We start from the raw sequence: 22,802 nt of genomic DNA on the forward strand, positions 1-22,802 counted from the left end.
TGTGGGTAGTCTTGTCATAATCGTTGGCACTTGGAAGTATGAGGGAGCGAGGTGATCAAACAGGTTGATATTGCACCCTCCCATAAAGTTGCACTAAAAGTTCAACAGTTTCTTAATACGGTAAGGGGGATTCATCACAAATACGTAGGTGGGTGTTGTGAAACGACGGTCAAATGATGAGGATCCATCCTACAAATATGTACTTTAGCTACACTCAGCGACTTCAGAAAGCGTAATTGTTTCCCAGACTTAACGGAAATTTATTCTGGAATAACTGTGTGAAACCACCACATTATCATTTTCCTCATCTCTACGCTATTCACTACTGCCGTTCAGAGAGCAGTTGCTACATAGTTACTTAAATGAGAGTTGTGACACGAAAACAACCCTAGTGTCGTTGAAAAGACAGTCTAATATGAGACTATATATTACAACGTTCCCAGAATTTGGTGAATAATGGGATTATCCGAGACTGTCACCTCTTGCAGACGTGTACCTCGCACCGCTAGTGCATGCCTGGCCAAACAATACTTAGAAAGCGCGAGCACTCCTGCTTAGTAGTCCGAGCTTCGCGACGAGTTGTGCTGAGAGAAAAGGAGGAACTGAAAAAGCCTGCAACCTGACGTCACCAGCACAACGCAGTCGGCTTGTCACAGTTCGCTAACGATGCCAATTGTCTCCAGAATGAAATTTTCACTCTGCAGCGGAGTGTGCGCTGATATGAACGTTCCTGGCAGATTAAAACTATCTGCCGGACCGAGACTCGAACTCGGGACCTTGCCTTTCTCGAGCAAGTGCTCTACCATCTGAGCAACCTAAGCACGACTCAAGCCCCGTCCTCACAGCTTTACATCTGCCAGTATCTCGTCTCCTACTTTCTAAACTTTACAGAAGCTCTCCTGCGAACCTTGCAGAACTAGCTCTCCTGAAAGAAAGGATATTGCGGAGACATGGCTTAGCCACAGCCTGGGGGATATTTCCAGAATGAGATTTTCACTCTGGAGCGGAGTGGAACTGTCCAGTATTTGCCTGGATCAATTCTCGGCAAAATCACGGAAAACCTAAGTCTACATGGTCGGACGAAAATTTGAACTGTCGTCTTCCCGAATGCGAGTCCAGCGTGCTAACGACTGCGGCATCTCGTGTGGTGGAGGATGTTGTACATTACTGGGAAGCAAGGGCAAATCCACTGGGTTCACGTTTGAAGCAGCTGATTTATTTCTTAGGTTCAGCCTGCAACTGAGGTCCAGCGACCACTCAAGCAAGCGGTGTGGGAGAGGGAGGGGGAGGGAAGGGTTATCGAACCTTTCTCTGCAGCAACGAATCGTCGTATCCCTGCCTATTGCCGTGAAGGTTCAGATTGGCTCGGGAGCAGTACGATCTTGTGTATGAAACATTCTCAGCCAGTTTCTGAGGTTGGCCTTCGGCGCAGCACAGGGGCTTAAGAAGAATATGTAAACATCAGAGACACTGCGCATTACCAAACCTAACACGGTGTTCAGTTATCATTCAAAACGGCCTCCAGTCGTCTTGGAATGAATGAAAACAGGATTTGTATGGTTTTCGCTGAAGTCTTACAAGAGGTAATGATGGAAGAGGTGGACACAACCTTCTCTCCAAAGTAGACCACAAAGGCTGAAAAATGTTGAGATCCGGTGACTGTTGTGGATAACTGAGATTCGGCAGTTCGTCCTCATGGTCACAAAACCAGTCCTGGTCTACATCTACATCTACATCTACATCTACATCTACACCTACATCTACATCCATAGTCCGCAAGCCACCGGACGGTGTGTGGCGGAGGGTACCCCGAGTACCTCTATCGGTTTTCCCTTCTATTCCAGTCTCGTATTGTACGTGGAAAGAAGGATTGTCGGTATGCTTCTGTGTGGGCTCTAATCTCTCTGATTTTATCCTCATGGTCTCTTCGCGAGATATACGTAGGAGGGAGCAATATACTGCTTGACTCTTCGGTGAAGGTATGTTCTCGAAACTTTAACAAAAGCCCGCACCGAGCTGCTGAGCGTCTCTCCTGCAGAGTCTTCCCTTTGAGTTTATCTGTCATCTTCGTAAAGCTTCCGCGATTACTAAATGAACCTGTAAGCGCGCTGCTCTCCGTTGGATCTTCTCTATCTCTTCTATCAACCCTATCTGGTACGACACAAACACTGGTAAGCAGTATTCAAGCAGTGGGCGAACAAGTGTACTGTAACCTACTTCCTTTGTTTACGGATTGCATGTTCTTAGGATTCTTCTAATGAATCTCAGTCTGGCATCTGCTTTACCAACGATCAACTTTATATGATCATTCCATCACTCCTAATGCGTACTCCCTGATAATTTGTGGAATTAACTGTTTTCAATTGCTGACTTGCTATTTTGTAGCTAAATGATAAGGGATCTATCTTTCTATGTATTCGCAGCACATTACACTTGTCTACATTGAGATTCAATTCCCATTCCCTGCACCATGCGTCAATTCGCTGCAGATCCTCCTGCATTTCAGTACAATTTTTCATTGTTACAACCTCTCGAAATTCCACGGCATCATCCGCAAAAAGCCTCAGTGAACTTCCGATGTCATCCACAAGGTCATTTATGTATATTGTTAATAGCAACGGTCCTATGACACTCCCTGCGGTACACCTGAAACCACTCTTACTTCGGAAGACTTCTCTCCATTGAGAATGACATCCTGCGTTCTGTTATCTAGGAACTCTTCAATCCAATCACACAATTGGTCTGATAGTGCATATGCTCTTACTTTGTTCATTAAACGACTGTGGGGAACTGTGTCAAATGCCTTGCGGAAGTCAAGAAACACGGCATCTACCTGTGAACCAGTGTCTATGGCCCTCTGAGTTTCGTGGACGAACAGCGCGAGCTGGGTTTCACACGACCGTCTTTTTCGAAACCCATGCTGATTTCTACAGAGTAGATTTCTAGTTTCCAGAAAAGTCATGATACTCGAACATAATAAGTGTTCCAAAATTCTGCAACTGATCGACGTTAGAGATATAGGTCTATAGTTGTGCACATCTGTTCTACGTCCCTTCTTGAAAACGGGGATGACCTGTGCCCTTTTCCAATCCTTTGGAACGCTACACTCTTCTAGATGCAAGATGTGTGAACAGTGTTGCTGTCGTCTTGGAAAACATTATCACCGTTGGTAAACAAACAGTGTACCATGAACTGAACCTGCTCAGCTAAAATTGCCACAGAATCCCTGGTAGTATTACGACCCTGCAGATCGGTCATGCTTCCCATGGAATACAACAACATGGCTATGCAAATCACCGAACCCCCTTCACGGTTAACTCTTGGTATATAAACTTCGCTAGAAGATGGAAAAAGTGTGAAAGAAGACTCTTATGGAATAAAATTTTCACTTTGTTGGGGAGTGTGCACTGATATGAAGCTTCCTGGCAGATTAAAACTGTGTGCCGGACTGCTGCTCGAACACGGCAAGTGAAAGGTAGGAGACAAGTACGTAAAGCGGAAGTACAGCTGTGAAGAGGAGCCGGTAGTCGTGCTTTGGTGGGTCAGTCGATGGAGCAGTTGCACCTGGAAGGCAAAGGTCTCGAGTTCGGGTCTCGGTCCGGTACACAGTTTTGATCTGCAAGGAACTTTCGAGACTCATCCGACCAGATGATTTTCTTCTATCCCAACTTTCCCTATAATTCTCTGCTTATGGAGCTCCGTCTGTGTTGTTTCGGGGCTTTTTTTGTGCTGCTTCTGTCCGGATATTTTTTCGCCCTACCGTCTCCAATGAATGACTGTCATGTCACTCAACACAAACTTTGGCACGAGTTACAACTTGTCAGATGATTCTTTTCCTCTTTCTTTGTGGTGTTAATTTTCGATGTGGTACCTCTTGAAACTCAAAACAGTTCGGCTACTTGGTTACGGAATTAACATCATTCAAGTATCAACAAACTGTCCGCATTCTAATCCATGTAGCTCCAACATAAAGCACGCACAATTAATAAGAATACTGCTCTAACCACGGCTGGCACTTGTAACTTGATGATATTGCACAGGATCCATTCACTGTTAGATAAAACAGCTTGTCAATCATCAGAATGTATGTTTAATCATTCATTTCTTGCTGGGTTTCAATATTTTGCGTTTTTCCATATTTCTGTCCAACGGCAATATGCCGCAAGTAGGGATAACAGTTGGCCTTCCCCACAGGGGCTGGTGACAGAAAAGATGCAATCTGGGAAGCAAACAGCAGCCCCTGACATCTGGCTGTCAACGCTTAGTGGCCATAGACGCCAACTGGTGCTGCAGCTGGAAGGGTTCTACGTCGACCCTCAGCCCATGGAAGGTGGTACTGATCAATATGGCGGAAATTTTTTCTTAAGCTTGTCAAATCCACTTATCCAGCGCAATGAAGACAGTGACCACTTTAAGTGGCCCCTGATCCTACTGGACAGTTAATAGGCTAACCGAAGATTAACTACCAGTAAATAAACTGAAACACGAGAAAACAGTAAGCACACCAAAAGTTCAGAGAAAATGCATACCATTGGAATTATAATTAGTTGGAATACTTCGAATAAATTACTTGCTCACTGACAAATAGAGTAAACCTCTTCAGAAGATCGCAGCGACGTGGGGTATTTGTGTCACAACACCATTGTTAATCTTTAATATTGTCATACTGTTTTTCCAATTTTCTTTTAAATAACTAAAAACTGTTTCAAAATATCTTCCATGCATATCAACCAACACCAGGCTTCAAATTCCCTTTGATAAAATTGTATCTGTATGCTTTCATATCACATTGCAAATTTATGTTTCGTGTAGTGTGTCTCTTAAACAGCCTGCAGCAGGCTAAATGGCCGTTAGCTGCCGAAGGTCAAATAAAAATAAAGATAAAAACTTGCACGCAGGGTTTATCCTAATGACTACTTCATTTACGATGAACCTGGGATCGCGAATGGACTATGAGAAGTGTGCTACATCGGAAGAATCGTCAGAAGAATGAACGTAAGGTTGCGTGGACCGAGAGCAAAGTCCACAGCAGCTACCTACAGCTGCAGGTGATGCTAGCTTCAGAAGACGGTCGCGAAACAGGCTATCTAGCCATTGTGTTAGTGTTCTCGCAACATTGACGACAGAAGCGTCGTCATAAACTGCCACCTATTACCTTACAGTATCAAGAGAGGTATAAACATTTAAAGGAGTAGCTTCTGGGGAAAGTTCCTGCTATATCTGCTCACATTGGCCAAGCACGGGGCCAACGCTACAGAAAAGTCAAGAACAACTCGTCGGCACCCAGAAGAACTTTCGCAAGCAACCACCTCTATTGCTGCACACCATCGCACGTCACGACCGCAACCGTCCCCATCGCCACCAGCACTGTAGAAGCCCTGCTCTCGCGTCTGCAACCGAGGCGACCAACGTCAAAGCCCGCAGTGACGAACACACTGGAAACCTCCACGGAACAAAGAAGAACCTCCTGGCCGCCGTCGTAGTTACAGTCTTACGAAGTGGTACCACAAACCAGGCAGCGTCAGTGCAGTTTGGTAAGTCAAGAGTCAAAAGATTCCAAACCACGACATGGAATGTGGATGATATTTACCCATCGATGTGATTGTCACGTAATTACTAGAGCCGCAGACACCAACCGAAGAATCAGTAATCTCCGGAGACAAGTAGAAACGCAGAACACTACAACCAGTGCTGGCAAGACGAACTCGCAATGATCATTTCCGATACCCAATCCTGGGAAGTGATCCGTTACTTTACCTTGCAAAGTCCACGGTTACCACTGTTGGATACGCTGCAGGACACTGTATACTCTTCGAAGGCCAAAGCGAAGGAATTGACGGTTGTTTCCCGAAGTCACTTCCATCTTCTCGGACGACCAATTAATGATCAACGTGTGAAGCTGTTTGGAGAAATACTGTTAGAACTCTTCGTTGATGGCTCTTCTGATAGAGTCGCCATCCAACGACTGAAAGAGATGAGACATACCATGCACGGCGCCTCACGTTTACAAGAAATCCCGTGCACGACAATATGAAAAAGGGACTGCCACAGGAGGTACATGACGAGATCAGATCCTCACCCAGAAATAGTATCCTCAATTTTAGAAACGGGATACCACGCTGTGCCGAAGCGAAAAATCGGAAGGAGTCTGCCATTTATAGCCTCAGAGATCTCCCACCGGTTTTAAGCAATATCACTGAGCGTTTATATCTCACATGGCATAGTCGATGGGTGGCACAAAGCAGCCATTTCGTCAACAGTGTTCCGTCAATAGTGTTCTATCACGTAGCAGATGCTATGGGTTGTTCTAGAGGCCATACTAGCATCAAACAACAAGGAGCATTACAGAGTAATCTCTTTCTATGTGCTAAAGACGTTTGACGGTGTATGGCATCAAAGGCTCCTGTATAAACTACTCACACAGCACCTACATCCGTGTTAAATTCATCGAAAGTTATCAACACCGAGCCTGAGCTGGACGGGGGTGGGGGGTCAACACTAAGAGACATCAATGGCAGGGTACCGCAGACATTTGTTCTCGACCGCAGACCACCCAAAATCATCACGAATCATCATGAGCGCAATGATGGCACCATTGCTCACGCGCTGGAGGAGGCATGAACAAGAATCTCGTCAGTAACTTGAAGATGAGGTGCAAACTGGAGGACAGGTTTTAACGCCACCAAAAGCCAAGTTGCGATCCTAACCCGGCGTGGCCAGCAGAGATTCGTAACATAGAACTATTCAGGCATCCAGTCGACAGAAACAGGACGTACATCTAGACCAGAAGCTCACACAAAAGGGATATCATGTGCCCAAACAAATGACTCAGCGGATGTTTACACTCTACTTAGTTCTAAATGCCAAGTTTTTGTTGTTAGAAACTTGTCTGCTCTAAATCTACCGGTTGAAAATATGGAAGATCACGGACTACACGTGTGAAGTACAGCCAAGCCAGCTGGCTGCAGATCATTCAGAACGAGGTCCTGCGACTCTTCTTTCGTACATCGCTGTACGTTCCTGGAAACTTTCTGCAGGAGAAAGATGCCATGACTCGGAAAGGCGTGGGCGGTCAAGACGGACGGAGCAATGAGTATCACGACGGCATTACTTCTGACACCTCCTGAGCTTGAAAGTTCAACTTTCGACACATCTTGCAACCTAGTAGACACTAGACACAATGCATCATATACCACATAACTTACGAAGGCAAAGCCCTCGGGTTAAAACCACACTAAGTAGAGGATGAAATGTCCCAAAAAAAGAAATATGTCTGCCTGCTCAGTGTACCGTTTTATCGAAGATGCGGGCTGCGAAGAAGGAAATCCACTGACATTAGGAACTTCGAGAAAGAGTGGAATATTTTGGACCCGGCGAAGCAGATCGGCTGTTCGCATTCTGCTGTTGTGAGCATCTATGGAAAAGCAACTGTGAAGATACAACAAGTGTGCCGTTCGCTGTGTTATTCAGTGGTTTGGTATTTAACTAATTTGTAAATGAAAATGATAATCTTATTTATTACAATGAGTAATTGCTAAATAATTTTTCTCCCGGCTAAAGATTTGGTCAAGTTGCTAAAGAAATCCAAGGTAGGCCTAACGTTGTGTTAAAGTGTTGTCTGTAAGTTGTGTAAGTGTCACTAAATCACAGTTCATAAAACAGATTCTATACAACTATTGATTATGATGGAAAGATTTATCTTCAGCAAAATGATCATTAAAACCACAGAATATCAGCCGCGCACAACACTGACGTATGTTACCTAAAACAATATTCTTCGCAACTCGTGCGTAATTAATTTCGGCTCCATACATCAGCTAGAAAAGTTTATTATAAGAATCGTGCTATGAGCACTGTTTTTAAAGAACCAATCTGATTCGAATTATTTTCATTAAAATGAGTTCGGGACCACCAGTGCAGATTTATTTTTACACATTTTTATTACCTTCGGCATTTATGTCTGTAGAGTTGGGTCATTTGAATTTGCCGCTGAGAAAATTGTTAAGATGGCGGCAGACAATTGACAGAGACTTTCTATTGTTAGAGCAAATAGGATAAGTATTTGAAATGCTTATTAAACTTTACTTTCGTATTGTGCACTATTTAGACTATATCAAGTAGCCATTTGACTTTTTTCTAAGGAAAACACAGACAAAAAAACGCGACACAAATCGCTATCATCGATGGCTGGGCTCCTTGCAGCGGAAAGAAATAATTAACACAGATAATGTTACTGAGAGAGGAATTAAAGTTACAAATAATTATTCATTCATATTTATAATAATAATGAACTCTATTCTCAAATAATAATTAACAAATAATTACAATTTCATGACAGACCTCAGTTTGATATGCGTCCGCAACCTACAAAAGCCAACCAACAAAAAGTAAAAAAAAGGGAGACAAACGCAGATCATAAAAGGAATTTACAATTATCATTGTCTTTGTATGATACACATCAATATGTCCAATTACATCATAAAATATTATATAAATAATTAATATTTATCATTGTTTTCACTGTTTTTCATATGTTGAGTAGATAATGTTTATAATTGTTAGGGGCATAATTTCCTCTCGTTGCACTGTAGCTAAAATTTATCTCGTGGAGGTTACAAAAGAGTGGGTGGCAAGGTGTCGGACGTCCACATGTTGTCACAGAAGATGCAGGTTGTAGTGTAACACATCACGAAACTCTTCTGTATTTCATTTTTGATAGCAGTTCTGTAGCCGTTCGTAATCGCCACATTTATTTAACATTCCTGGGTGCATAGAGTCCTTCCATTAGTCTAACTCATGTTAGTATAGCACGAACTTAGTATAGCGCCACCGACTAAGTGCTGCTGACACCGTGCACCCGGGGTACGCAGACCTCCATCACAGAAGCGGTAGGCTGCAGGGTGAATTTGGTGAAGAGCACGCTGTGCCAGCAGTTCCGGAGAGACAAAGAGCGGAAGGCCGGCCCCTGTAAGCCGATTACCCGGCAACCCGCGCAGCGCGCTCCGCTGTATCCCGGCCCACACGGGAACGCAGGGCACGGCACTTGCGAGCACCTCGCCATCACAGCGGTGCCCGCCAGGCTCCACACTGTTCTCTCCAGGCGCCAGGCGCTGCTAGCTCTCACATGCGAGCTAATGTCATAATGCACAATTTCCTCGTTGCAACCACAATGCTTTGCTATGACGCAGTGTTCCGTTTGTTTCGTGTTTCCAAAGAATCATTTTTTCCTTCCCGTTTAGGCTATGTGAGACCTACATTAATTCAGGTCAGAGTTTTTTTATCTTTACTTCATTCTCGTACTTCACAATTTTTTTGCCATGCTATCCAAGACGCTTTTGTCCTGGGCACGATTCTCTCTTGGAAACCTGTGGAAACCTCAGTTTTTTATTTAAAAGTCACCTTGCAGTATTTTTTTTTTAACCGCAGTGACCTGCCTCACTAGTTGTCGCAAATTGGATAAGGATAGCCTGTAATTTTGGCCCTTGTCACTTCTGCACAAGTGCATAATACAACTCGTCAAAAGAATAGAATTGGTTTATAGATTTCTGTCTACTACATCTATCTACATTTATACTCCGCAAGCCACCCAGCGGTATGAGGCGGAGGGCACTTTACGTGCCACTGTCATTACCTCACTTTCCTGCTCCAGTCGCGTATGGTTCGCGGGAAGAACGACTGCCGGAAAGCCTCCGGGCGCGCTCCAATCTCTCTAATTTTACATTCGTGATCTCCTCGGGAGGTATAAGTAGGGGGAAGCAATATATTCGATACTTCATCCAGAAACGCACCCTCTCGGAACCTAGACAGCAAGCTACACTGCGATGTCACTTGAGTTTGCTAAACATCTCCTTAACGCTATCACGCTTACCAAATAACCCCGTGACGAAACGCGCCGATCCTGTTTGGATCTTCTCTATCTCCTCTGTCAACCCGACCTTGTGCGGATCCCACACTGATGAGCAATACGCAAGTATAGGTGGAACGAGTGTTTTGTAGGCCACCTCCTTTGTTGATGGACTACATTTACTAAGGTCTCTTCCAATGAATCTCAACCTGGCACCCGCCTTACCAACAATTTTATATGATCATTCCGCGTCAAATCGTTCCTTACGCAAACCCCAGATATTTTACAGAAGTAACTGTTCCGCTATCATATAATCATACAATAAAGGATCCTTCTTTCTGTGTATTCGCAATACATTACATCTCTCTATTTTAAGGGTCCGTGCACCAAGTGCCTATCCGCTGCAGATCTTCCTAAATTTCGCTGCAATTTTCTAATGCTGCAACTTCTCTGTATACTACAGCATCTTCCGCGAAAAGCCGCATGGAACTTCCGACACTATCTACCAGGTCATTTATACATATCGTGAAAAGCAATGGTCCCATAACACTCTCCTGTGGCACGTCAGAGGTTACTTTAACGTCTGTAGACGTCTCTCCATTGAGAACAACATGTTGTGTTCCGGTTGATAAAAACTCTTCAATGCAGCCACACAGCTGGTCTGATATTCCGTAGGCTCTCACTTTGTTTATCAGGCGACAGTGCGGAACTGTATCAAACGCCTTCCGGAAGTCAACGAAAATGGCATCTACCTGGGAGCCTTTATCTAATATTTTCTGGGTCTCATGAACAAATAAAGCGAGTTGGGTCTCACACGATCGCTCTTTCCGGAATGCGTGTTGATTCCTACAGAGTAGATTCTGGGTTTCCACAAATGACGAGATACGCAAGCAAAGAACATGTTTTAAAATTCTACAGCAGATCGATGTTAGAGATATAGGCCTATAGTTTTGCGCATGTTTCTTGAAAATTGGAACTACCTGTACTCTTTTCCAATCATTTGGAACCTTCTGTTCCTCTAGAGACTTGCGGTACCGTACACAGCTGTTAGAAGGGGGGCAAGGTCTTTCGCGTACTCGGTGTAGAATCGAATTGGTATCCTGTCAGGTCCAGTAGACTTTCCTCTGTTGAGTGATTTCAGTTAGTTTTCTATTCCTTGGACACTTTTTTTTCGTTCATGCGAGGATTTAGAGAAGGAACTGCAGTGCGGTCTTCCTCTGCGAAACAGCTTTCTTTTCTCATTGCTTCCGGATTCTGTTGTATCTCTTCAATCCTGTGTTGTTACTCGTTGCAAATACAGTCACACGGATGCTGTCATCCTGATGTGAATAACTCCTTGAAATACATTTGGTTATGCATCTGGTAGAACTCGTGCAAGGTAACTACGTCCCTGTAAAGAAATGTATTCTCACTCCCAGCGCTGGGTGAGTCCATCTCTCTGTTCTGAATAACAGGCAGCCTAAGTTTACTGTCAACTGCTGACCTGTGCATTTTGCTCGTTATGGGGGAAATATCTCCCGTCTGCCCACTTTAGCATACGCTGCTGCCGACTCTGCCACACAGCAGGAAGGGAGTTGTGTGCATACCGACTGCTCTGCAATCTCTGGCAAACGATTTTAAAGGTACTACTCAGTACAAAAATTTGATTCCCTCTCATCTCATTGTCAGCTCCTTTATGAACTGCCTATCGTTTCCTTAAAGGTTACAGTATTGTGCTTTTTGGGCATTGAATACCCTACTGTGCGAAATGCGAAAAGTTTGCAATGAATAGTATGAATCACTAAGTGTTTGCGTCATACATTGTCTGGTCATACTTCGCTGCATACAAAATGTAGCTAATGTATTGAATTTTTCTTTAGACGTCTGACAATATCTACAGCTGTCGACAATCTTGAGGAAATAGACAATGTGTAGTCCACTCACTTCTGCTCATGCTCCCGCAAAAGTGAAGTATTCGTAACGTTCCTCATATCTCATAAACTGTAGGATACATCAAGACGAATTTTTGGAAATTATAATAGCATACAAAGTGAACAGTGTTTTGATATGTAGTTAACTTATCAACCTTTCACACCTACCTCGACACGTAGTGTTAGGTCAGGTGAATAAGATGGGTATTCCAACACTGGGACGCTGCATCTCGCTAGAAACCTCTTAACACACATTGTGGTACAAACTAGTGCGTTGCTTTGATGCAGAAGCCGTTACTTGTGCTTCGAGAATTTCCTTCTATTTTCTCACTGAGTTGCGCAAGTACGTCAAGGTAGCAACGTTGAATAGTAGTTTGACCTTCAGGAACCCAGTAAAATAACACGAATCCATTAACATAGAAAAAAAACAGTCCTCAACACTTTGAATCTTGATTTGTTCATTCGAGCTTCTTTCGCTCTCGGTGAAATTGGGTATTCCAATGCTTGAATTTGCTCTTAGTTTCTGGATCTGGATGTGGATCGTCAGATGTTAGCACTCTTACGAAAAAGTCAGCATTATTTTCTATGGTATTCAAAGTGCAGTACAAATACATCGATCAGCCCGAACATGATAATCACCGACCTACTATCGACATAAGCCCGTTCAGGCGATAGCAGCGTGACCTGATGACGAATGACTGCTAGTCACAAACGCACGGTATTTGTACTTACAGTATTAGTGAGCGTGCTGTCCATCTGCAGAAATGGAAAGGCGCGCAGTCTCTGAGCTTGACCAGGGGCTCATTATGACGGCCCAGAGGGTCGTAACGAGTGTTTCGAAAATTGCACGACTTGTTGGGTGTTCGAGGAGTGCTGATGAGAGTGTCGTCAATACGTGGTGAAACTAAGGTGCAACCACGTCCAGACGTCGTGGGGTTGGGTAATCAAACTTCGTTACACACGTGGGACGTCGCAGGCTGGCCAGAATGGTAAAACTGGGTAGGCGGCAAACTGTGACGGAACTAACATCAGACTTAAATGGTGGGCAGATTACACGTGTGTTAGAACATACAGTGCATCATACACTCCTAATGACAGACTTCCGCAGCCGACACCCCTGAATGTGCCAATGTTAACATCCCCACATCGGCAACAAAGACTGAAGTGGGCACTTGACGTTGGGCACTGGACTTCAGCGCAGTGGCAGACCATTGCATGGCCTGATGAATCTGCATCATGCCAATGGATGGGCACGAATTCGTCGTCTTCCAGCGGAACAGATCCTGGACAGCTATACTGTGCATCCGGGGGTCCACTGGAGCTCGTGCGAGGCACTGTGACTGCCAGGAAGTATTGTACATTGCTTATAGAACACTTACAACCCTTCATGACATAGGGCCAGGAGTGTGGTTGAGTGGGTCGAGGAACATAGTGGCGAGCTACAGTTGATGTGCTGGCCCCTAAAAGGGGCAGATTTGAACCAGATCGAACACATCTGGGATACGACTGAACGTAGCTTCAGAGCTCATACCATCCCTCCCCAGAATTTAAGGCATTTAGGTGATGCACATGTGGTGCTAACTTCCTCCAGCAACCCACAAAGGTCTCTTTCCTTCCAAGCCACGACGTGTTGCAGCTGCTATCCGTACCAAAGATGGACGTAGTGGCTATTCGGTAGGTAATCTTAATGTTCTGACTTATAAGTGTATTTTCGCCAACTATATTCTATCGTCAGAATTTTGGCACCAGATTGCACACACTTTTCTTGTGTTCAATTGATTATGTAAAATTTGTCTTACTCATTCTTTTCCCAAACCCACCATCAATCTATCGAATACTCAACCGACGGTCAGATCGGATCACATTACCGACATTTTCGACAGTTTAATCAATTTATGATGTTGTGTGTCCCGGAAGTTAGTCAAAAATGGTTCAAATGGCTCTGAGCACTATGGGACTTAACATCTGAGGTCATCAGTTCCCTAGATCTTAGAACTACTTAAACCTAACTAACCTAAGGGCATCACACACATCCATGCCCGAGGCAGGATTCGAACCTGCGACCGTAGCAGTCGCGCGGTTCCAGACTGAAGCGCCTAGAACTGCATGGCCACCGCGGCCGGCAGGAGTGAATCATCTTCAACGTCTTCTCGTCCATCTTGGAAACGCTTCACCCACTCAAAATATTGCGTAAGTGATATGCAGTCTTCACCATACACTATTTTAGTAAAATATAGGTTTCAGTAACAATTGTTTCGAAGTTTAATACGAAACTTCACAATGATTTGTTCTTCTATTATTACACTTAATTTTTCCGGCAAAACAAAATAACAGTTCCTACACAAACGAAGGCCGGAGGCATATTGAGTGCGAACAGACACCAGAGATGCCACACTCAACTGGTTCACAGCAATCGGTCGTTCATCTTTGGCGGATGAGTATTTACTCTCTCCCATTAATTTACTTTAGTGTTGTGCAGAATGCCAAGAGCTGTGTTTTTGTGGCCCACATCTATTACTGCGCAGCTGACCAGTTTCGCTTGAGTAAATTATCGTGTGGCAGATGTTGAACGTGATGAAGTGTGCTTGTACCTGGTGTGATGTTTTCAAACACAGCAAAGTCGCTATAATTGCGTAAAATGAATTTCTGTATTGCACGGCTGGGCCGTGGTGCTTAAGAGAGTGATGCTTTATCTCATTATGATTATTATTCCCAATCCATAATTTGTCATCACTGGCAAAAGTTTTTCTTTGTTGTGCTTCTCTCCTTTGACTAACAGGAAACTCTGTGTAGTTGTGTTGCCCATTAGCATTGGTTGTGTAGCTGGTGGAGGTTGATGCTGGAAGAGTACTTCTGCTTTTTTTGGGAGAATTGCTCGTCTTGGTTATACAGTGTGATTCTGGGTGCCCAACTGTAAAGCTGTTAAAGGCTGAGATTGTGATGTTAATTGCTTGAATGATGCCCACTTGTAACATCACCTGGACCGAGTAATAGTATCGTTTAGGAATATTTAGATTTTTTGTATTATTATTTTTCTGTGGCCAAACTGTAGCAAAAACAACGGCCTTGCCGCAGTGGTGAACACCGGTTCCCGTCAGACCAACTAAGTTAAGCTCCATCGGGCTGGGCTAGCACATGGATGGGTGCTCATCAGGTCTGCTGTTGGCAGTGCTGTTGGCAAGCGGGGTGCTCTCAGCCCTTGTGAGGCAAACTGAGGAGCTACTTCATAGGGAAGTATGGGTCCGGTCACGGAAACTGACATACGGCCGAGAGAGCGGTGTGCTGACCACATGCCCCTCCATATACGCGTCCAGTGACACCTGTGGGCTGAGGATGACACGGCGGCCGGTCGGCACGTTGGCCCTTCATGGCCTGTCCGGGAGGAGTTTAGTTGTGGTTTAGTTTTAAGATAGGTATGTCAGCAACGTCTGCTGTCAGCGACGATAGTAGATTCCATTGCGTAGTGTCTCCACAGCAGTGTCTCCACAGCAGTGTTGTCACTATTTAAGTTCCACCCTACGTATTTTCTCTATCTTCTGAACTTTACCTCCTTCTAATGTAACGCATTTAGAATCTGTCTTCATTTTCGTCATATTTTGTGTGTTCTCGATACAGATCTGTTGTCCTTTAGCTACTTGTCTTTGCAGTCAAATGGTTTGATTAGTCTCATCCTTTACTTATGTAGATTTCAATGTTTTTGAGTCATCAACCTCTCAACTTTTGTGCTGCTGCTTTACACATTTTTCTATCTGGTAAAAATATTTTAATTTCCTGGTAACAGCAACATCCAACATTCTCTATAATCTGTTTTCCATATTATTCCTGGTAGCTTTAACCGAGTCTGGTGGCGCAGTGGTTAGTAGATGGTTCAAATCTCCGTCCGACCATCCTGATTTAGGTTTTCCATTATTTCCGTACATCGCTCAGGCAAATGAGAAATGGTTCCCTCGAAGAGAGAGCATCCTATTTCTTTCCCGCTCCATTCATAATGTGACTTCCGTCTCTAATGACCTCGCTGTCAGCGGGACGTTTTACTATTTTTCTATCTTTCACCCTCTACGATTGCTTCAAGCACCATGTTAATTCCTACTCGATTACACAGGAGAAGTTCCAGTAACAGAGAAAAATTCTGAACCTGCCGAATTAAAAATGTGTCCTGAACGAGGACTCGAAACTGAAACACTGGCATTTCGCGTCAAAAGATCGACGTACTGGCCGAAGTGTATATCTGAGGGAGTGTCGTGGGTCGTACTTGGATAGTTCAGTCGGAGAAAGGAAATGTTCCTGGGTTCCAGTCCTGGTCTGACAGGCTGCTTTAATAATCCAGGAAGTTTCAAATTAGTCCACACTCCGTTGCAAAGTGAAAATTCATTTCGGATGTAAGAACCATTGTTATGGTAAGAGCCCTCCAAATATTTCTTTCCTCAAGTATATTTTTTTATTTTTGTTTTCATTTAATATCTCCAGTATATTTTTTGATTTTTGTTTTCATTTAATACCTTATTTGTCCACTTACAATTTATCTTTCCTGGACAGCTACATAATTCTTCACAGAATTTCCAACTTTCCACGTTTCACATCCACGATTTTGCTGTTCAGACGAACTCATGACAGAACATCTCCCAATTTCAACGTAATGGCGATTTTTTTCTAAATCATCAATCTTCTTGCGTTTCATCTCTGAGTAGTACTTGCACGATAAGTCCCAAGTTATTTGCTGAACATTTTCATGTTGTAATCCCTGTCTTCGTCTGCAGTTTTGCCCTCTATAGGTCTTACTAGTTTTATTCCCTGATGTCTTCAATGATTGTCTATCATCCTAACCCATTTCTTGTTAGTGTTTTCCATATATTCCTCCCATCGTCGATTCTGTGGAGAACTTCCTCATTCCTTACCTCAACAGTCCACCTAATTTTCAATTTTATCCATTTTGAACGGCGCTGGCCGTCTCTCCCCTAAGCTTTCTTTGGTCAGTACAATTCAGAAGAAATTTAGAGATCTAACAACGTAAACAGATCAAGCCCTTACGAGGTGTCTGCAGGCGGTGTAAGCCTTGGATGACAATGTAGGGCCGCGCGGAGTGGCCGTGCGGTTTGAGACGCCATGTCACGGACTGCGCGGCCCCTCCCGCCGGAGATTCGGGTCCTCCCTCGGGCATGAGTGTGTGTGTTGTTCTCAGCATAAATTAATTTATGTAGTGGGTAAGTCTAGGGACCGATGACCTCAGCAGTTTGGTGCCTTAGGAATTCAAACAAATTTGAACATTTTTTTGGACAATGTATGGGCATGAGACAAGCCTTCTCCTGATGGAAAGCTGTCCCTTTGTCTGTACTGCTGTAGTTACACCGATGGAGGAGCTGCTACGTTTTCCCTAGTATTCAATACGTTTACAAATTTTCAGTGGATTCTCAAATTCGTCACTGCCATAATGTTGGCGACTACTGACATTCGTAAATTTGCTCAACTGGTAGACGACTCAGCCCGCACGTCACTCCAGGTCGATCGGCCAATGCTCTCGAATGCAAAACTAGGTCGTATCTATTAACGTGCCTTGCGTGTTCAACATCTAACTGTTGGCTCCACTGCAGGGGACCACCTGCAGAATGCAGCTGTCCCACATTCTTCTTTCGCAGCCTTTGTCCCGCAGTGCAGCGAGGTCCGCTTGTTTGGCCTCCTGCCTCCGCTTCAAGCGATCTCATGATTGGTCTGGGTAGTGGAGGCTCGTTATTTTGAATTCTATGTTAATGCTATCTAGACAACGCTACCTCCGTCACGCAGAAGGTCGTACAACGTCGAATTTCTACGAAAATCTGTATTTTGCTACTGTATCTTGCTCTCTTCGAAGTGCAGCCTACATCTAGACAGATTTCCCTCATCTCCTCAACGTTATGTGCCAGCACGTACAGCCTGAATATTTGTCACTGGTCACACAATCATGAAGTGTCAGACCACACGTTCTTCGAAGTGTTTTTGTTTCGATTTCAGCAAGTCTTGCTCTGATTCCTTTGTAGCGTATCATCATTCTGCACCGTTCAAGGCAACTGGGCGGAATGCTTGGGTGTAAATATTCTTTCCTGTGTCTTCTTTTCATAAAGCAAATCAGTCGCTGGTCGCCATTTAAGCCACCTATTATTGATGCGGTTTGTAGTTCCAGGAGGGAGTGCACCACTAGCAGTGCTTTATGAGCCATGTGATAAGTATTCAGATTTCTTTACATTGAAGAATAGTCCGGACGGTTCAGGGTGGTTCTCCCATGCTTGGACGTATCGTTGAAGGTCGTTCGTTTTGTCAGTATCCAGTGGAACATCAACAGCAGAGAGCAGGCTCCAAGATACTGATGTCTGAAAATTTCTGTTGATCGTATCAATTATCATGGTCAATAGAAGGGGAGAAAGAGGAGATCCCTGATCCACACCCATAGAAACCGGAAAGACCTCAGCTGCAGAAGGTACCGGATTTCTGAGATTGCGATAGGATAGACAGACCCATTCAATTAGTTCTTCAGGTAAACCGTAAAAGGTCCCGTGGTTCTTACTCAAAAGCCTTTCAGAGGTCCACGAAAGCGAACATGCTTTTTCCGGTAGCTTTGATGGAATCGGTGGTCCCACAGCCTATCACAAAGCCGCACAGAATGGTGGTTATACTGACAACGCAGCGTATTCTCCTGTCAGTGATCTCCACAGTATGTGATAAGACACTTACAGTTTCGTAGTTGGAACATTCAGTCGGACTCACTTTCTGTTTTCAATTTAAGACTTTGAGCATACTGGCTACCAATCAGTGCCTTGATCTCCATACTTCTGCTGGCAGATTATCTGGTCCAGTCAGCTACCCCAAGTATCATCTTCCCGCTGGTTTCTAGAACTTCAGGGTTTGAATGGGTACTAAATGTTTTATTGTGGAATGTGGGAACTCTTAATTCGAGACTGGTTCTAAGTGCGTCCACCAGCGCTCTGCTGCCTTCTTTTGGTCAACAGTAAGTTCACCTCTTCGTCGCAATTGCCACAGAACTTTTCTGCACCTGCCGTGCGCCTAATCCGCATCTTTTTCAAGTGATTGTTGTCAAACACGCTAGCTCGTGTGTCACTGTTTTCGAAGCAACTGACTTGCTTTAGTATTAGAGAGTGCTGTACATTAGAACACTTCTCGGACCTCGCCCTGTGTTTGAAAGGATAGTATTTACTTTAAGTCTGCTGCAGTGTTTTTCTGAAATTACAAAAATTATTCCTGTGACGAAAGGTTTTTCCAAATGTGTAAAAGTATTCAAAAATGTAACATGATCATGTAATTAGGAACAAATATTTTACTCTTGTTTAAAACTGCCGCAATCAACGAAAATATTGTCAATACTATGTAGTCTGCGTTTTACATTTTCACTCTATTACACACCAATAATCACAAATTCAAATAAAATCAAGAAGAAGTATTATCAACAACCAATTACAAGTTAACACATTTTGAAACAGAAGGTATTGTAAATAGTATAACACAGGGAAAATTGTCAGTACATAAAGAAACTCAGTTCCTTTGCAAATATCACTTATTCCATAGTAGAAGACCATCTTCTGTTTCAAAATACAAGATTGTGCACGATCAACGAAATATGGTTTAACTGTCAACACGTTATGTAACTAGTTCTAAAAATATACAGAATTATACACACCATAAAACTGTGTGACTGAAGATTCAACTATAACCTCCAAATAGATTTAATATTTTATGCAGCACTAAAATATGTAGAATTCGCAATAATTAGAGACGCTGTACAAAACATAACCTCATGTCCCACAGTGGCAAAAACAGTATAAAATACTGGAAACTGCTTATGGCGGTTTCTGGTTGGCATTCCGTAATATGAGTCTAAAATCTGTCACTAGGTTGAAACATCGACCAGAAAAACATCATGTGTTCCTAAGTACACTATCCTCCACGTACAACTCTACCCTCATCCCATTTTCGCTCTGACTTTGTTCTTAACATCTCCTGTCCACAACCACGTCGATGCTGCTTTCCTTGAATTCATTCTGGGTCATTTCATACTTCCTTCTTTCGAATCATTATTTCGAAGCGCATTCCGATTATTTTTGGGTGGTGTCGAAGAGCCACTGTTTCGCAAGAAATGGATTTTACAACTATAATTGGATTTTGATCATGTTTTCGCATTATAAGGAGGTCAGTTTGGTTGCTGCGCTAATACTGAAGTAGACTAAAGATATGAGGCTAGTTAATTCAAGAACGTGTTGGTGATAATTAAATTGTGAGCCTCCACGAAACCTAGAATTCTCTTACCGTCTTTCACCTGCACCATTGCTGCCTTCAACCGACATGACCACTGGGATCAGCCAACGATAACTATGCTGCATTCTGTGGCACTTCCAGGGTCTCTTCATCTAGAATCTGACAGAAATCGTCTTTTAACTACTTGGAGCTCCAGCGACACATCGTTGTGATAACCTGGGTCGTAATTATTACGTATAATGGTAAGTCATTTACAGAGATCAAACGCTGAATCAGAAATGGGATAAGAACAATAACCAAATGAAATAATTGTGTCCTTCTAGAGTATATCAGTAGTAGTTCTGATACAACAGCAATGTAAGTGACATCATTTAATTATTTATTAATAGCCCCAGATCAATGGGTACATTATTCAAAATTTCGCAGAGTGGTAATAGCTTTACTTTTATTTGCAGTCTTTTATTGCCTGTCAGTTAACTACTCAACAGTGTACAGTTCAAGCTGTAAGTTTTATGTCATTTGTTCCTTCTAACTGGCTCTGAAGTTGGAGATTTCTCTTACAGACCTGTTGGGAAATGTGTAACTTTGATTGAAAACTTGTGACACATATTACACTTTGATAAGAAGAATATTCACAAATGCACGTCTTTCTGTTTCATCAAGCGCTTAAATATTTTACCATAGTTCTACGAAAACATGCTCAGAACATCAGTTGTACTGATAATGTTAAAACTCAACAGGGACTTTGGATTTTCACTGGAGAATCTCTTGAAGGCATTGTCACCTCAGTGGGTTTGTAGACACTCATGGAACTGAAACCATGTGTTTTACAGTCAGTCTGAAAGATACACGAAATCACACATTGGACATGATCCCAGTGCAAATCATGAGCAGCTCATCTTCCTTCAAGCTTCATAATACCCTAGCAGCGTCATACTCACACAGATAATATGGCCAGTAGCAAAAGCATTGTATTTCTGATCATGGGAATGGATAATACCCTGTTGCCAGAGTATATATGTACGTAAAAGTAACAGAAAGTCAAAGCACCCCTTATTAACTGTACCGAAAGAATGCCATAAAATTACTTCAAATGCGAAATATTTTTCTCTGTCCCATATTTTAAATGTCTACAGTCACTTAATATTTGAAAGATACGTTTACTTGACGTTATGTATGAAGTGTGTGTCGTGTATGTATGAAACTGCAAAAATTATTTAAGCTTCCAATGCTTCTGTCATTTTTTGTACTCACATTCAGTCGATTACAGTCCATGATTGTGGTTTACTAGCTATTGATTCTCAGTTAATCTATATACTGTATTTCTATTTAAACAAGGCCCACATAAATAGTCATGTATTCCCATGTATTAACTGAATCTCTGTACACCTGCAGTAATTTATTAGGTACTCCTTCTCTTGTACCTACCAAGTGCCACAGGCAGTCAGCTGTGTAGCTCTGGTGTTGGTGCTGCAGCTGCTAGTACTGGCATACTTGCCAAGCTTTCGACATGTGCCTGCCCTTCATCAGGTGACGGCACCCTTTTTGCAGGTGTGTGCCGCGGGCAACTGGGCGTGCAGGCGCCGGTGCTGATGCAGGAGCCTCCGCCGCGGCTACGCTTCTCCAACTCAACAGGGGCACAAGTGAGCTGCTCAGCACGAGGCAGCCCGCCCCCGAGCATCGTGTGGATGCATGCAGACGGATCACCTGTCACTTCCGTGCCAGGACTCAGGTAAGCACACCACACTCAGCAGCTGACCAATGGATTCTGCTGCAAAACTGACTCACAACATTGGACAGACAGAATAAAATGGAAGGATTGTTCGAATTCAATATACCATTGGTAATGATGTCTTAGAGTACGCAATGAAATGAGGGAGGAATGTGGCAGTGTCCTTAAAGGAAGCAACCTGGAATTAACCCAACGCCCACTTAGACGTCAGTTAGATTTGTGCGACAAGGGATGGCCATATTTTTGATGTTCCCAGTTACATGTAAACATACTTCTTCACTTAAAACGAACAAGTATATTGTGCTGTAGATATTGAAGGTGCTTGGTGTATGATTAATATCTTATAGTATTACCATCTTTTATGTGTTATACAAGTTAATAGGCGATAATGTAACTACTATTGCTACATCAAACCTGTATATATTTTTACACGCGTGCATTACATGAGCATGAAAGGAAATTCTATTCGTAGACACAAAACGGTACACAGTTACAATGTCATCTGTCATAATAACAGTTAAATTTTATATTTTGCTTTCTATCACCACTGAATACAGCATCAAAAGTGGAAAAGCTGTTAGTGCCAATACTACTACTTCATTCGCTAGTAGCTGCAGTAATAATACTACTGCTGATAATAATAACAGTCATAAAACTACAACTGAAGTACTATTGTCATTAAGTATCTCGTTGTGACCTCTGTTTTTCACATTGTGCACAGTGGGTATTCCTTAATCTCTTATATCACTTATTCATTACTATATAGTCTGATGACATTTGAGACTCTCATCATTCTATAATGTTCACTGGATCTAAATAAATGTCCGTTTCTCCTGATTCATTTATTCTCATCCATTTATAGACGTTGAAGTCATCTACGTTTCATCCGAAATTAGACTAACAAAAAATTATAGCATTATTATGCAGACTTTAAAATCTTTTATACTTAGATCACTGTACTTTATATGTTGCAAGTATGTTACACACTGTCTGGGAAGGCCCTGCAGGTGGGCTTAGATTGCTTGTACTGTGTACTACTAATTATATCCTCACTATACTTACCATCTAGTTTGTGCGC

The 22,802-nt window shown here is 43.1% G+C and overlaps 1 protein-coding gene across 1 annotated transcript in view; it reads left to right on the top strand.

The window, feature by feature from the left end:
- The window catches only part of LOC126284517 (Down syndrome cell adhesion molecule-like protein Dscam2), a 698,452-nt gene that overhangs the window by 147,044 nt on the left and 528,606 nt on the right, over positions 1-22,802 (top strand). Inside the window, exon 3 of the mRNA XM_049983513.1 lies at positions 21,544-21,724. Within this exon, the coding sequence (XP_049839470.1) occupies positions 21,544-21,724 (181 nt within the window). The remainder of the gene's footprint in view (positions 1-21,543; positions 21,725-22,802) is intronic.

Source organism: Schistocerca gregaria, chromosome 1, assembly GCF_023897955.1.
Source record: "Schistocerca gregaria isolate iqSchGreg1 chromosome 1, iqSchGreg1.2, whole genome shotgun sequence".
NCBI lineage: Eukaryota > Metazoa > Arthropoda > Insecta > Orthoptera > Acrididae > Schistocerca > Schistocerca gregaria.